Source organism: Mauremys reevesii, linkage group 2 (assembly GCF_016161935.1).
Source record: "Mauremys reevesii isolate NIE-2019 linkage group 2, ASM1616193v1, whole genome shotgun sequence".
Taxonomy (NCBI): domain Eukaryota; kingdom Metazoa; phylum Chordata; order Testudines; family Geoemydidae; genus Mauremys; species Mauremys reevesii.
The window spans coordinates 80084023-80101407 of record NC_052624.1 but is presented as its reverse complement, the minus strand read 5'-3'; the positions used below and the strand labels follow the sequence as shown (position 1 = coordinate 80101407).

The following is a 17385-nucleotide window of genomic DNA, read 5'->3' as shown; positions in this document are numbered from 1 at the left end:
ACTGTAATATTGGAGGACACCCATTATTTTCTGTGAAGTTATTGGAATTTATTTCTGTCATGCATCTCCCTTTCCCCCCCGTCCTCTTAGAGTGCTGTTATTGCTTCACTTACTCAGAAGTAGGAGGCAAAATATTTCTCATTCTTCTTCGAGTGATTGCTCCAATGCATTCCAGTTAGGTGTGCGCGCCGCGCGTGCACGGCATCTCGGAACTTTTTTCCCTAGCAACCCCGGCGGGCCGGCTGGCGCCCCCTGGAGTGGCGCCGCTATGGCGCTAAATATATACCCCAGCCGGCCCGTCCGCTCCTCAGTTCCTTCTTACCGCCCGTGACGGCCAGTTGGAACTGTGGAGTGCTCTCTGTCCTCCACAACCCTAGCTCTCGCTACTTTTCCTTGTACATAGTTTGTTTAGTGTTAGTATAGTTAGTTCAATAGTTAGTTACTTAGTGATTTAGGTAAGGATAAGGGGGGTAGTTCCTCCCTTTCCTTCCCCGGTGCGGGCTCATGCCCAAGGCACCGGGCTTTAAGCCCTGCGCAGCGTGCCAGAGGCCTATGCCGGTTGGTGATCCCCACGGCTCTTGCCTCCGTTGCCTGGGCGAAGGACACCGCACGGACAAGTGCGCTATCTGCTCGGCTTTCAAGCCGCGGACCCGTAAGGAGCGAGACATTCTCCTCAAACAGCTCCTTATGGAGGCGTCCCTCCAACCCCCGGCACCGCCCGCGCCGGCACCGAGGGCTTCATCGGTGCAGAGTGCACCCGCGGCACCGAGCCGTTCCGGCACCGCGGCCCCGGTGCCTAAGCCGGCGGCCAAGAAGACCCGGCGCCGCTCGCTTTCGCCTTCAGACAGTCAGCAGCTGGCGAAAGCAGTGGCAAAAGCCCGCACGGAGGACGCCGCGAGAGTGGCTGCGGCCGTGCGTAAGGCGTGCCCTGGGCCCTCGACTCCGGCACCGCAAGCGCCGTCGAGTCCGGCATCGCCGCGCTCCCCGGCACCGACCGTGGTGGAGCCAAGGCTGCCGTCAACGCCGGAGACGTTCTCCTCCGCGCGTGAGCTAATCCGGCTCATAGAGGCACCGAGCCTCCAGCCCCCGGCACCGCCGGTGCGGGCTGTTACATCAGTGGGGAAACCGGCCAGAATGACACGGCCGCCCTCTCTGGACGAACGGCACGGAAGGCGCTCCCGGTCCCGATCCCGGTCCCGCCGCAGGTCGCCGTCCCGTCGTTCGGGATCTCGACGCCGCTCCTCATCCCGGCACCGGGCACCATCCCGACGCCGCTCCTCATCCCGGCACCGGGCACCATCCCGTCGCCGGTCTGAGTCCCGGTACCGTTCTCAATCTCGGTACCGGTCGTACTCCCGGCACCGGTCCAGGTCCAGGTCTCCATACCGCCGGCACCGCCGGAGATCTCCATCCCGGCACCGATCACGACACCGCGACTCGCGAAGTCCTTCCCGGTACCGCAGATCCCGGTCCCGGTCGAGCTCCCGACGCCGGTCAAGCTCCCGGCACCGCGGTGGCCGACGGTCGCGATCGCCGTCCAGCCGGCGCTACTCTTATCGACCCTCGGCTCCGTCGGCGGAGGGACTCCCGTCCTCAGCGGTTCACTCCCTCGGCGCCTCGGCACCGCCTTGGCCATCCCGCCCGGCATCGGTGGCCTCCGGTGCAGACGATACCGCCCATCAGTTGCCGACCCCACAAGGACTCCATCACGAGCAGTGGGGCTACTGGGTCCCCTGGGCGCATCATGAGGCGCAGGGCACCCCTTTTCCTTTGCGGGATGGGACCGCCGGGACCAGAGTCCCCGAGGCAACAGTTAGCCGACCGCCTCCCTCTCCTCCACACGAGCCCCCCGCTCCTACGGACCGCCAATCAGCCACTCCGCACGACAAAGCGGAGGCTCAACCACCAGCCCAGGTGCCAGAACCAATCGGGCAGGGCGTCTCTTCATCGTCCTCGCCGGACGAGGCGGTGGCAGGTGCTGTGGCCAACGAGCCCCCGCCCATTGACCTTCGGGCCTTCCAGGACCTGCTTCGCCGAGTGGCGGCGGCCATGGGTCTCCCCGTGGCGGAGGTCCAAGAGGATGAGGACCCGATCACCAATGTGGTGGGCGCGGACACTCCCGTCCGAGTGGCATTGCCCTTCGTGAGGACAATTCAAAAAAACGCCACTACGCTCTGGCAGACCCCCGCCTCTATTCAACCTACAGCACGCGGGGTCGAGCGTAAGTACTTAGCCGCCCCAACGGGCTACGAGTACCTCTACTCCCACCCTACTCCGGACTCCCTGGTCGTTCAATCCGTTAACGACCGTGAGAGACACGCCAACCTGCCCCAGCCCAAATCCAAGGACGCCGCGCATGGACCTGCTCGGCCGTAAGGTCTACTCCGCAGGGGGCTTACAAATGCGGATTGCGAACATTATGGTCCTTCTCGCCAGGTACGTCTTTGACATCCTGACGTCCCTGGCGAAGTTTACGGAGCTCCTGCCATCAACATCTCGCCAGGAGTTCTCGGCCTTGTTGGAGGAGGGAAAGAAGTCCTCCAGATCCTCTATCACGGCCGCCCTCGACGCCGCAGACTCCGGGGCTCGGACCTTGGCATCTGGCGTGACGATGAGGCGCATCTCCTGGCTGCAATCCTCCACCCTGCCGGAAGTGCAGTATACTCCAGGACCTCCTTCGACACCCAGGGTCTGTTTTCCAAAAGACGGATTCTCGGATCCAGACCCTGAAGGACGGTCGACGCCATCCGTGACGCTCGGGATGCACACGCCGGCGACGCAACGCAGACCCTTCCGGCCGCAACCCTCCCGCTACCAACAGCGCTATCGGCCGTATGCTAGCCGGCGACCAGCCCAGAACCGCCGTCGCCCGTCGGGCAATCGGCGGAACCAGGGGCAGGCCTCGTCCAAGGCTCCCCAGGGGGCCAAGTCCACTTTTTGATGGGACGCTCGAGGACGGCCCATCTCTCTCCCTACCGGATCCTTCCCCATTATTTTACAACCGCCTTTCCCATTTCTTTTCGGCGTGGTCCCATTTGACATCGGACAACTGGGTGCTGCGAACAGTCCAGTCGGGATACCGCCTTCAATTTGTTTCGCCCCCGCCTTCCCACCCACCCTCCCTGTCCCTCTTCAGGGACCCCTCTCACGAGCAAGTCCTCTTGCAAGAGGTCCAGACTCTGTTGAGCGTGGGTGCCATAGAAGCAGTGCCTCAAGACAGGCGGGGCAGGGGATTCTACTCCCGTTATTTCCTTATCCCCAAGGCGAAAGGCGGACTACGTCCTATCCTGGACCTTCGCGAGCTGAACAAGTTCCTGCTCAAGCCCAAGTTTCGCATGGTCACCTTGGGGACCATCATTCCCTCCCTGGATCTGGGAGATTGGTTTGCCGCCCTCGACATGAAGGACGCTTACTTCCATGTCGCCATCTATCCTCCTCATCGACGTTACCTTCGATTTGTGCTCAGCAACGCCCACTACCAGTTTGCGGTGTTGCCATTCGGTCTCTCCACCGCGCCGAGGGTCTTTACCAAGTGCATGGCGGTGGTCGCCGCAGCCCTCCGCCGTCGTCAGATCCACGTGTACCCGTATCTGGACGACTGGCTGGTTCGCGGGCAATCTCGATAACTCGTGATGGGCCAGGTGGCAGAGATCCGGTCCCTCTTCAGGCGGCTCGGCCTCCTCATCAACGTCGAGAAGTCCACTTTGATTCCTTCTCAGCGCGTGGAGTTCATCGGAGCGGTCCTCGACTCCACCATAGCCAGGGCCTGTCTCCCTCACGCCCGCCATCAAACGATGGTCACTCTCATCATGGACCTAGTCGCCTTCCCGACCACGACGGTGCGCTCCTGCCTCCGCCTCCTGGGCCACATGGCGGCTTGCACGTATGTGACCACAGACGCGGCTCCACCTCCGCCTGCTCCAGTCCTGGCTGGCGCCGTGTACCGCCGCATCGAGACCCGCCGAGATGGTGGTGACGGTCTCCAGAGAGACCTCGAGTCCCTCCGATGGTGGCTCGACCCGAGATCGTGTGCGGGATCCCGTTCCACCCTCCGCGCCCGTCCGCCACGCTCACCACGGACGCCGGCACTCGGTTGGGGCCCACCTGGGCGATCTCCACACCCAAGGCCTCTGGTCGACCCAGGAGCTCGCCCTCCATATCAATGTCTGCGAGCTGCGAGCGATCCGTCTAGCCTGCCAAACTTTCTGCCCCCATCTGCAAGGCCGCTGTGTGACAGTATTCACGGACAATACGACAGCAATGTTCTATGTGAACAAACAGGGCGGAGCGTGCTCTTCCCCTCTCTGCAGGGAGGCGATGCTTCTGTGGGACTTCTGCGTGACCCACTCCATTCACCTACAAGCGTCCTTTCTTCCGGGAGTGCAGAACACGCTGGCCGACCGGCTCAGCAGGTCGTTCCTCTCACACGAGTGGTCCCTCCGTCCAGATGTCATCCACACAATCTTCCGGAGGTGGGGGTTTCCCCAGATAGACCTATTCGCCTCCAGGGAGAACAGGAAGTGCCACCGGTTTTGTTCATTCCAGGGTCGCTCGCCAGGCTCCCTGTCCGACGCCTTTCTCTACCCCTGGACGGATCGCCTCCTCTATGCCTTCCTCCAATTCCGCTCGTGCAGCGAGTGCTCCTGAAGCTTGCGAGGTACAGATCCCACGTCATTCTCATAGCGCCGGCCTGGCCGAGGCAGCACTGGTTCACCCTGCTGCTCGAGCTCTCCGTTCGGGACCCCATCCCCCTCCCGTTGTGGCCGGACCTCATCACCCAGAACTTCGGCAGACTCCGCCATCCGAACCTGCAGTCCCTCCATCTTACAGCTTGGTACCTGAGTGGTTGACCCACGCAGAGAGGGGCTGTTCCGCGGCAGTTCAGCAAGTCCTCCTTGAAAGTCGAAAGCCTTCCACTCGCTCCACTTACCTCGCGAAGTGGAAGAGGTTCGCGCTTTGGTGCGATCAGCGATCTCTGAATCCATTCGTAGTTCCGGTACCTACCATCCTCGACTACCTTTGGTACCTTAAGGAGCAAGGTCTTGCAGTCTCCTCGTTGAAGGTTCACCTGGCAGCAGTGTCCGCCTTTCGTCCATCGCTGGAAGGTCGGTCCATCTTCTCCAACCAGATGGTTTCCCGCTTCCTTAAAGGCTTGGACCGCTTGTACCCGCCGGTGCGGCGTCCTGCCCCGACCTGGGATTTGAACCTCGTCCTGGCCAAACTGATGGGTCCCCCCTTCGAGCCCTTGGCCACGTGTTCGCTACTCTACCTCTCCTGGAAGACAGCTTTCCTCGTCGCCATCACATCCGCGAGACGAGTTTCTGAGCTTCGAGCACTAACGGTGGGCCCACCTTACACCGTCTTCCATGCAGACAAGGTAGAGCTTCGGCCGCATCCGGCTTTCCTCCCTCAGGTGGTTTCGGCCTTCCACCTCAACCAGGAGATCTTCCTCCCGGTTTTCTTCCTGAAGCCGCATGCCTCGCCTCGGGAACAACAGCTTCACACCCTGGACGTCCGCAGGGCTCTTGCCTTTTACATCGAGCGGACGAAGCCTTTCCGGCGTTCGACCCAGTTGTTTGTCGCCGTTGCCGACCGCATGAAGGGTGAGCCGGTCTCCTCCCAGAGAATTTCGTCCTGGGTCACCGCATGTATTCGGACCTGTTACGAGCTTGCTCGCGTGCCACCATGCCGCCTCACCGCTCACTCGACGAGGGCGCACGCCTCATCGGTTGCCTTCCTGGCCAACGTTCCGATCCAGGATATCTGTCGAGCGGCCACCTGGTCTTCAGTCCACACCTTCGCCTCCCACTACGCGTTGGTGCAGCAGTCTCGAGACGACGCAGCCTTCGGCTCTGCGGTACTACACTCCGCCACGTCTCACTCCGACCCCACCGCCTAGGTAAGGCTTGGGAATCACCTAACTGGAATGCATTGGAGCAATCACTCGAAGAAGAAAAGACGGTTACTCACCTGTAGTAACTGTTGTTCTTCGAGATGTGTTGCTCAATCCATTCCAGACCCGCCCTCCTTCCCCACTGTCGGAGTAGCCGGCAAGAAGGAACTGAGGAGCGGACGGGCCGGCTGGGGTATATATTTAGCGCCATAGCGGCGCCACTCCAGGGGGCGCCAGCCGGCCCGCCGGGGTTGCTAGGGAAAAAAGTTCCGAGATGCCGTGCACGCGCGGCGCGCACACCTAACTGGAATGGATTGGAGCAACACATCTCGAAGAACAACAGTTACTACAGGTGAGTAACCGTCTTTTCTCACCCTCACAATAAAATGTGTTTTGCTCATGTTCCTAGTAGTGTGTTTACATACTCTTTCCTGGAAGCAAGGAGCACAGTCCTTTCATGATTCCTTTTTGTACTAAATCTGATCTATCCTGCAGAGAGCAAAGTTAGAGAGAAGAGAAAACAGAAATGTGGGAGGAATGTACAGTGGGTGCAGTGAGCTGAAGATGCAGGCAAAGGCAGTGCTTTGTGTACAAATTGCCACACTTGTACTCTGTAATCAGTATGAGAATGGGAAAGTGGAATGACGTTTGCAAGGGAAGATTAACAGTAATTTGCCATGCTGTACTCTCCTCTTTCTCACTCCCTTCATGCTATGCCCATCTTGGGCCCCCTTATCCTTTGTACTAAGATGTTTTTGTGTCAGCAGTTTTAGTATTTTCCCTGTTTAAAAGTTCAAGAAGATTTCAGACTGCTAAGAAAGAAGTGTAATATATTCTTATGAGACTTGGTGAAATAAGTCTTTTGCATCCTGGTTCCTGGTATGTGGAGCCATAACAGTACTCTCTTAATAATGGGGAGGTTCAGGAAGCAGAGATAAGCAGAACTCTGATAAGTAGTTTCCCTTCTTTATCATTACAAAGGTGTTGGTTTAATGATCCTCAGAATGTGATTTTTTCATATTTTTCCCCATGACCATGAACAGGTGGAAGATTCAAAACCTCTTGCTGATCTAGTTATATGTGTTAGCAAGAAACTCAGTAAAAAGCAAAGTGAACTGAATGCTGTTGCCGCTTCTCTTGGAGCAGATTACAGGTATTAAGTGATGCCAACAGTTACTAAACTCTGCATTGATATAACTTTTCACTTGAATGAATCTGAATCTTGGTGTTCTAAAGTCCAATGTATGCATATGGCTTTTAATTATAGCGAAGCATTAGACATCTCTATATTAAGGTTGCAACCAGTTTCCATTGTAATGCCCTATATTTGCCTGCCCCCTTCTCCCTAATAACTTGGCTTGGAAAATCAGTTTGGCCTGAAAATTCTCAGATTTACATTGAAAGGTGAAGAGAATTTTTCTGCATAAGTATGAAGGGAACAGCACACAGATACTTCCTGGAGCTTTGAAAGGGGAGGGGCTCATGCCTGCAGGGCTGCAGAGATCAAAACAGTGAGCAGAGCAATCAGGGCAGGCATTGTGAGATACTGGTGGAAGCCAGTTCGATCAGCGGTGTCTACACTGGCTCTTTGTCGACAACAAAGGGAGAGGAAAAGACAAAAGTCTCTCATGGGGTGGAAGTTTTTTGTCGCCCAAACTGGACGTTTTTTGTGACAAAAGTCCCATTGTAGTGTCAAGTATCAGAGGGGTAGCCGTGTTAGTCTGGTTCTGTAGAAGCAGCAAAGAATCCTGTGGCACCTTATAGACTAACAGATGTTTTGCAGCATGAGCTTTCGTGGGTGAATACCCACTTCTTCGGATGCAAGCAGTGGAAATTTCCAGGGGCAGGTATATATATATATAAGCAAGCAAGAAGCAGGCTAGAGATAACGAGGTTAGATCAATCAGGGAGGATGGGGCCCTGTTCCAGCAGCTGAGGTGTGAAAACCAAGGGAGGAGAAACTGGTTCTGTAATTGGCAAGCCATTCACAGTCTTTGTTTAGTCCTAAACTGATGGTGTTAAATTTGCAAATGAATTGGAGCTCAGCAGTTTCTCTCTGGAGTCTGGTCCTAAAGTTTTTTTGCTGGAGGATGGCCACCTTAAAATCTGCTATTGTGTGGCCAGGGAGGTTGAAGTGTTCTCCTACAGGTTTTTGTATATTGCCATTCGTAATGTCTGATTTGTGTCCATTTATCCTTTTCCTTAGAGACTGTCCAGTTTGGCCGATGTAGTGTGTACACTTATGCTGTTTTGTCACTAAAAGGCAGTTTTTGGTGACAAAACTTGGTAGTGTAGACATGGCCTATGTGATCATTTCTCCCCCCCCCCCCCCCCCCCGCATAATCTCCTGATAGTTTTGATTGCCTGGCATGCAAATGTGCTTTTCTTTGTCTTATCTTTGGTGTCACCTTGTAGGAAACACATTCAGGCAGGGGGAACCACATTCTTTTGTCTGAATAAACAAACAATTTATCAACTTACCCTGACTTGCATAATTTAAACACATTTTAATCAAAATTCCAGCACATCTGCATAATCCTTTGGGTGTTGACAATATATACAACATGCCAGAATATTAATGATCCATGAGTTTAGTTTTCTAGTGACACATTATATGACACCTTTTAGATAGAGAGTTTAACAATAGTTAGCTGGGTTACACTGAACTGGTCAGGCCAGCTGAAACTCACTGCTAACTAACAGGGTGACCCTTGCCTTCTGGCATAGGGATGCTCTTATGGAGACACCTATACAATCTGGATTCAGGCCAGGATGTGGGATAGAACAGCTTTTGGGGCACTGATGTATGATCTCCTGCTGTTATTGAAAAGTGGGCAGAAAGCCATTCTCATTCTCCTGGACCTCTCATTAGCATTCAAGTCTGTCAGCTATGAGTAGGGCCCTACTAAATTCACGGTCCATTTTAGCCCCACAAGCAGCAGCACAGAAGTAAGGATGGCGTGGTATCAGGGGCGGCTCTAGACACCAGCGCGCCAAGCAGGCGCTTGGGGCGGCCGTTTCCCGGGGGGGCGGCATTTGGCTCCGGTGGAGCTCCCGCCGGCATGCCTGCGGCAGGTCCACCGGAGCCCGGGATGAGCGGACCTGCCGCAGGCATGACTGCGGCGGGTCCCGTCTTCCGCGGCTCGGTTGAGCTCCGCAGGCGCGACTGCGGCAGGTCCGCTCGTCCGGGCTCCGGTTGAGCTCCCGCCGGCATGCCTGCGGCAGGTCCACCGGAGCCGCGGGAAGAGGGGACCCGCCGCGGGACCGGGGAAGGGCGGCGCAGCGCTCCGCGCTGCTTGGGGCAGCCTACTTTCTAGAGCCGCCCCTGCGTGGTATGGTATTGCCACCTTTACTTCTGTGCTGCTGCTGGCGGGGTTCTGCCTTCAGAGCTGGCCCAGCCAACAGCTGCCACTCTCCGGCCTCCCAGCTCTGAAGGCAGTGCAGAAGTAAGGGTGGCAGTACTGGGACCCCCCTAAAATAACCGTGTGACCTCTCTTACAACTCCCTTTTGGATCTGGACCCTCCAAGTTGAGAAACGCTGGTCTCCCCCATGAAATCTGTATGGTATAGGGTAAAAGTACACAAAACACCAGATTTCACGGGAGGAGACGATTTCACGGTCTGTGATGCTTTTTTATGGCTGTGAATTTGGTAGGGCCCTAACTATGAGATACTGCTGTCCTGCCTGAGAGAGGTGTCAGGGATCCAAGAACATGCACTAAAATGGTTTAAGCCCTGCCTGGAGGGATGAATCCAGTAAATTGTGATGGGAAACTGTGTCTCTGCCACTAAACACCTCTCTTATGGAGTCCCACAAGGATCAATTCTCTCTCTAGTTCTGTTCAACACCTAAATGCAGCTACTAGGAGATGCCATGAACTCAAGCGTTAGCAATATGCAGCACTACCTACCCTTCACCGCATATGACCATACTGATATCACCAAGATGGTCTAGTGCTTGAGTGAGATCAGCTCATGGATGAATAACAGCTGGTTGAAATTTAACCCGAGCAACACAGAGGTTATGGTAGTGGGCAGAGAAAAACACTTCGAAGAGTTCACAGTCATGATGCCGTCTCCTTTGGTTGAAGGCAAACAAGCACAGTTGGTCATTTCAGTTTAGGAGTTCTCCTGGATTTCTTGATTATGCTAATCTCTTACATAACAGCATCTGCGAGTAATGCCTTATACCATCTCTTGTTAGGAGGCTCCATCCCATATTGGCAGATGGTGACCTGACCCAATTATACTGCCTTGTCACCTCTTGTCAGGACTACAGCAATGCAGTATATCTGGCCACAAAGCCATCAACCCTTAGTAAACTCCAACTAATATTGAATGCTGCAGTACGTCTCCTCGCAACACGGGATACCGCAAGCACATCAGGCTTATCCTCCACTCCTCACACTGGCCTTCCATAGAATATTGAATCAAGTTCAAGGTTTCAGTCCTTATCTTCAAGGTGCTCAATAGCCTGGGCCCAGGATATCTGAAAGATCACCTAAAGTTTAGCAATGAAGACCAGGGTACATCTTTGCTCTTCTAGCACAATGGAACTCTCTATGATAAGGGTAAAACTTGTCCATGCAGGAGACAGAACTTCCTCAGGAGCCAGTTCAAGATTGTGGAATGATCTCCCACAGGAACTAAGACCATCTCAAACCCTTCTGCACCACATGCAAAGTACGCTTCTTCAACCTTGCTGTCTCTAATATACAATAGTAGTGTGCACATTTAAAAGCAAAAACTACACTGTGCACACAATTCTCCCCATGCAGAGAGAATGAGAGCACAAATCACATGTGACAGATGCTGGTCCCATTGCTTAATGTGCTACTGAAAGGTGCTCGAATACAAGAAGTGGGGAAGGCAATATAAGAACCTATATAGAATAAAACACAAAAGAATATTGCTGTTCTACATAAATATTTCAATTTGTAAAATGAAAAAAAAACCAAATAAAATGTTAAGGTACTTTTTATTAATATTAAATTGAAATTACTAAGCGATTCGTGACATGATTCCCCAAACAATTCTTGTATGTTGGATGATGGTGATTTTGAGGGGGCAGCTAAATAAGTTTTTTGTAGCTTTTGTTAAGCTTCATAGAGTAATGGTTATTTGTCTTGGTGGGATAAGACTCAGTTTCAAGAATGCAGTAATTATAATATTAAACTGGAGTTGATATCTTCAGGTTACATTTTATTGGTGTTTATTCTAGATGGTGCTTCGATGAAACAGTAACTCACTTCATCTACCAGGGAAGACAAAATGACAGCAGTAAGGAATACAAATCTGTTAAAGAAAGGGGCATACACATCGTTTCAGAGCATTGGCTTTTAGAGGTATGGAAGAAATTTATTTTTATTTTCCTCTGAAATGTGAAGGAGAATGGAGACAAGATCAGATGTATTGGACTGACTTTCCATTTTTTTCAAAGCACATGCATGGGTTTAAATTGTTCATACACAGTAGCTGATGCTTTATGCATGCTGCTTTTAATTTACAGGCTTCATCTTTCTAAATCTTAATTTTCATTGGTGTACCTTCACCTTGTAATGACTGTAGAGCTGAAATTGACAATTTCTTCATATATTTGCTTTTCATACCCAGTACATTGATTCAGTTTACAAGAGCTTTTGGTTGAGGTTTTCCTGAACAATAACTTTTGTTTGCATAATTATTTGCCAGTGGGACAGTAGTAAAGTTAGATTTAGTAGTCATGAAGAAAAATCTTCAGAACTTTTTGAAAAGTAAGAATTTCATACTTGTTGTCATAAGAACTAGATGCGTCTCCGGCATTAGTGTTTTTTCCCAATTATATTATTTTATTGAAATTTTTTATATTTAGTTTTGCATCATGCTATCTAAATTACTCTCAGTTCTTCTCAGATTTCTCATAACTTCTTATATTTATGAACTTTGTTGCAGAGTGCACAAGAATATAAACGACTTCCTGAATCTCTGTTCCCTCACACTTACAATCCCAAAATGAGTCTGGATATCAGTGCAGTGCAAGATGGCAGACTTTCTTCCAGTAGACTTTCATCAACTGGAAAAACAGCAAAGGAAGCTGAGGTATACGATAAGATGTAAACTCTGGTCTGTATTGGATTCATTGACATTATTTTAATCTAGTTGTTTCACTAACAAAATGAACATAAACTGATACAAATATTGTTATTTAGTAATCTCTGGGGTCAGGTTCAGCAGTTAAGCAGCTGTAAACTTGCTCTGTCCTGGAGGCTTCATCAGTTTCTCAGCATTCTAACTCTCTTAAATATCTTATTAGAGTGGACACAGTCGTCAAATCTGAATTGGTGTGATCCTGTCTCTGTCTTCAGTTAGATATAAACAGTAGGCCTGAGAGGTGTGAATTTTATTGAATTTAATGGGATATTAAGTCTCCAGTCTAGGTGTTTGGTTTTTTTTTAATTATTTCACTGCTGTGGCAGAAACATTTAAGCTAACCTGAGGCTGCTAGAGTGGAACTTTGGTTTGTTGGTGGAGCTTTGGCAGACTTCTTCCTGTCCCCTAAAACACCCCAACATGCTTCCCCCTCTCCCCCCGCCCCACTGAACACTGCAGCCAGTTGCTATGTCTTTCAGTTTCAGAATTAGATTGATACATTTTATATTTTTAACATTGATAGAGTATTTCAGTGGATGAAAATGACACAGCAGATGTAACTACTAACCAGGTAAAGGAAGCAGTCACAGTAAGAGAGGAGCAAATTGCAGCAAATGAAGCCAAAGGAGGTAAACAAAATATTCGTTGTTTTCTTTTTAAAACAGTCGTGGAAACTACAGTTATAAATATAAGCATTTTACTATTTTGGGGAAGCTTGACTTTTAAGATTGGAGGTTTTAGTGTCATTTATTCTCGTACCTAAGCACAGTGTAGCCAGCCAGGCTTCCCTGGAAAAGTGCTGGCAGCTTCTTATTCATAAGGGCTGCAGAGTATGAGGAGAGATGTTTTGTACCCTGGTTTAAAGACACTGGCAAATCCATAAGGAGAACCGACCATCCCTGATGAATTGTTGGGCTGTTGTCTTTAGTATTCTAGAATTTCTCAAAGACTGGATATTGCTAATTATTTGTCATGTGAAACAAAGACTTAATTGAAAGTATTGCCACATGTGAAAACATGTACATATCTTTGTCCTGAAAGGGAGCTACATGATTAAATCCCTGTGGCATTCTAAAAATGTAAAATGAAATGGCCTAACTCTTGTAACTTCCTTTCACTTCAAGTTTTAACCCAGACACTGGAAATGAGGGAGAACTTTCAAAAGCAACTACAGGAGATCATGTCTGCAACATCGATAGTGAAACCACAAGCACAAAGAGGATCGTTGTCAAGGAATGGTTTCGACAGTTCCCCTACCACACCAGATGGCACACGATCTGTGCGTAATGGTCGTAGTAGAGTCTTGGAAGCTCTAAGGTATCATGCTGCATGTAAATGTGTCTTACTTTGTCTTGCTTTCTTTTACTTGACTTTGACAGTCTTACAAAAATTTGGACAGCAAAAACTAAGTAAGTCTAATAAGTAGAGCTGTCAGTTAATGGCAGTTAACTCACGCGATTAACTCAAAAAAATTAATTGTGATCAATCGCCGTTTTAATCGCACTGTTAAACAGTAGAATACCAATTGAAATTTATTGAATGTTTTGGATATTTTTCTACATTTTCAAATATATTGATTTCAATTACAAGACAGAATACAAAGTGTACAGTGCTCACTTTATATTTTTATTACAAATATTTGCACTGTAAAAATGATAAATAAAAGAAATATTATTTTTCAGTTCACCTCTTACAAGTACCGTAGTGCAGTCTCTTTATCATGAAAGCCAGGGCTTTGGAGCTGTGCTCCAACTCCAGGCAAAAACCTGCAGCTCCACTGCTCCGGAGCTGCTTCATGCTCCAGCTCCGGGCTCTGCTCCAAAGCCCTGATATAATAATAATAATAATAATAATTGGAGATATACCCATCTCCTAGAACTGGAAGGGACCTCGAAAGGTCATCAACTCCAGCCCCCTGCCTTCACTAGCAGGACCAAGTACTGATTTTTGCCCCAGATCCCTAAGTGGCCCCCTCAAAGATTGAACTCACAACCCTGGGTTTAGCAGGCCAATGCTCAAACCACTGAGCAACTTACAAATGTAGATTTATATATTTTTTTTGGTTACATAACCACTCAAAAGCAAAACAATGTAAAACTTTAGAGCCTATAAGTCCACTCAGTTCTACTTCTTGTTCAGCCAATCACTAAGAGAAACAAGTTTGTTTACATTTTCAGGAGATGCCCACTTCGTATTTACTGTGTCACCTGAAAATGAGAACAGACGTTTGCATAGCACTTTGGTAGCTGGCATTGCAAGGTATTTATGTGCCAGATATGCTAAACATTCGTATGCCCCTTCATGCTTTGGCCACCATTCCAGAGGACATGCTTCCATGCTGATAACGCTCGTTAAAAAAAAAATGTGTTAATTAAATTTGTGACTGAACTCCGTGGGGGAGAATTGTATGTCTCCTGCTCTATTCTACCTGCATTCTGCCATATATTTCATGTTATAGCAGTTTCCAATGATGACCCAGCATGTTGTTCGTTTTAAGAATACTTTCACTTCAGATTTGAGAAAACGCAAAGAAGGTACCAATGTGAGATTTCTAAAGATAGATATAGCACTCAACCCAAGATTTAAGAATCTGCAGTGCCTTCCAAAATATGATCGGGATGGGACGTGCAGCATGCTTTCAGAAGTATTAAAAGAGCAACACTCCAATGCAGAAACTACAGAACCCAAACCACCAAAAATTAAAATCAACCTTCTGCTGGTGGCATCTGACTCAGATGATTAAAATGAACATGCATTTGTCTGCACTGCTTTGGATCGTTATCGAGCAGAACCCATCATCAGCATGGATGTATATCCTCTGGAATGGGGGGTTGAAGCATGAAGGGACATTTGAATCTTTAGCGCATCTGGCACGTAAATATCTTGCAATGCTGGCTACAGTAATGCCATGCGAACACCTATTCTCACTTTCAGGCGAATTTGTGAACAAGAAGTGGGCAGCATTATCTCCTGCAAATGTAAACAAACTTGTTTGTCTGAGTGATTGGCTGAACAAGAAATAGGACTGAGTGGACTTGTAGGCTCTGAAGTTTTACATTGTTTTATTTTTCAGTGCAGTTACTTTTTGTACATAATTCTACATTTGTACAACTTTCATGAAAAAGAGATTGCACTACAATACTTGTATTAAGTGAATTGAAAAATACAATTTCTTTTATTTTTACAGTGCAAATATTTATAACAAAAAATATAAAGTGAGCACTGTACACTTCGTATTCTGTGTTGTAATTGAAATCAATACATTTGAAAATGTGGAAAACATCCAAAAATATTTATATAAATTAGTATTCTATTATTGTTTAACAGAGCGATTAATTGCGATTAATTTTTTTAATTGCTTGACAGCCCTACTAATAACCTTTCAAATCTCAGTTGCTGTACAATAGCTATAAATACACTGTTTCATTATGCATTTATACACTTGCAAATGTGAAGACTACTTCCGACTATGAGGCTTTCACGTATTACACTTGCATTTTGCCACTAATGTAATTAAGTCTGTCTTCTTGCAGTTTAAAATCCATCCCTGGTCTGTGGGAATGTAGGCAATATAGCTAAAACCTCCAGTCAAAATGAAAACATTGTTAATTCACTATGGGCGAGATTGCCTTCCAGATCTATCAGTAGTTTCTAAAAACAACCTAGACTATAGGGCATGTATTTTCCGATGAATTGAGAAGTACTTGATGGCTAAACCAGGCGAAGGGAATTAATGATGAAGAGCCTGATTCCTGGTAAATATTGGAAATTAATTTCCAATATTTACCACCCAAGAAGCAAGATTGCTCTCTTTAACTTTCAAATGTACACCAAGACTATAAGGACAGTAAAGTATGGGATATGCTGATCATGGAACACCTTAGTAGCATGATACATGCTAAAAATGACCAGTATTGTTCACAGTCACTTTTTTGTAGCCGTGCTGACTGATACCCAGGTAGTCAAACTGCCTGACTTATCAATTTTATATTGAAGTTTATTCTTTCCTGACTATGCTATCCAGTAATAAAGATTGTATGGCGAACTCTCTTGCTAAAGTGCGTGTTGCTAGAGCGCGGCTTCACGTATAGTGCAGCCGCGGTGATGGATCCCAAATTTAAATATTTAAATTGGGATCCATGGTAACATGGCACTGCGCATGGATCCTGAACCCCGCAGTCTAGCAGGGGTCCGGTGTAGTACATTGTTAACACGATGATAAATACGTCCTTGCCCTCAAGTGTAGTTCATCTATTTTTTAAGGAAACTTTATGTGGATTTTGTTTTTTGTTCCTTAGGCAGTCACGGCAAGCAGTGATGGACATAAACACAGAGCCATCACAAAATGAGCAGATTGTCTGGGATGACCCCACTGCAAGAGAGGAGAGAGCAAGGCTCGTCAGCAACTTACAGTGGCCCAATAGTCCTTCACAGTACTCTGAACAAATTCAGACTGATGTAAATAACATGAATGACTCCCCTTTCAGGGACTCCTTTGTTGATAGAGAAGTTGCTGAATTAGGTAAGGAGAGGAATACATGTTTGAGCTGGAGTGTACGTAGGATTATTTATTATGATACAGTGGCATTCTAGAAGCAAAAAAACCAACACTATTACATGGATCTTTTTCAGCTTTAGTGTGTTGTGATCTCTCTAAGTGACCCGAACTTTTTTTCCCTTTTTAATAATGAGGCTCAGGGTGAGTGACAGACCATTCTTAATCTTGTTTTTAAAAGGTAAATAATTTGTTTTCTTTTTTTAACTCTGCTCTTCCTCCAGAAAGACCCCATGCACCTTTTTGACAGCAGTAAGCAGTATGGAGGCAGCCCTTACCTAAAGATAGGCTTTTTTTGTTTTAGGCCCCAATTCTGGAACCCTTATTCATGTTGAATAGTACAGGCAGTCTTCAACTTTACGATATTCGAGTTATGACAAACAGCATTTATGGCGCCTCTGCATCGGCACCTTGATTCAACTTACGACTGTAGGTTTCGAGTTTAAGATGTGTACTTACTAAAGCAAATAACTACATTGAGCCCACTTGGACCTCTTAATGTGCTTAACTGTTGTAAAATCCTAGCTTTTTAATAGTAGCTGAAGAAGATCCACAATGCTGGGTAAGAATGGAGGTGTAGGAGAAGGATCACCAATGCCCAGGAGCCCCATAAAAATCTGGCAGCAAGTCTGCTGGGGAGATCAGTTGACCAGGATGCAGTCAAATTATTATTCTTATCTTTCTTGCTGTGTTTACAAATGCAGTTGATTATATGCCCAGCCCTAGCTATTTCCTTCTATCCCTGCAAGCCTTTTTATTCTGCTCTTAGGAATGGAGAAGAAGCATAGCTGAGTCATCTGCTCTGTTT

The 17385-nt window shown here is 48.4% G+C and overlaps 1 protein-coding gene across 5 annotated transcripts in view; it reads left to right on the top strand.

Moving 5' to 3' along the window:
• Positions 1–17385, top strand: part of TOPBP1 (DNA topoisomerase II binding protein 1) — a 51430-nt gene that overhangs the window by 25338 nt on the left and 8707 nt on the right. For all 5 annotated transcript variants that reach the window (XM_039527728.1, XM_039527730.1, XM_039527727.1 and 2 more), the window contains exons 16-21: positions 6937–7046; positions 11115–11238; positions 11825–11971; positions 12546–12651; positions 13147–13339; positions 16321–16544. In XM_039527728.1, the coding sequence (XP_039383662.1) occupies positions 6937–7046; positions 11115–11238; positions 11825–11971; positions 12546–12651; positions 13147–13339; positions 16321–16544 (904 nt within the window). The remainder of the gene's footprint in view (positions 1–6936; positions 7047–11114; positions 11239–11824; positions 11972–12545; positions 12652–13146; positions 13340–16320; positions 16545–17385) is intronic.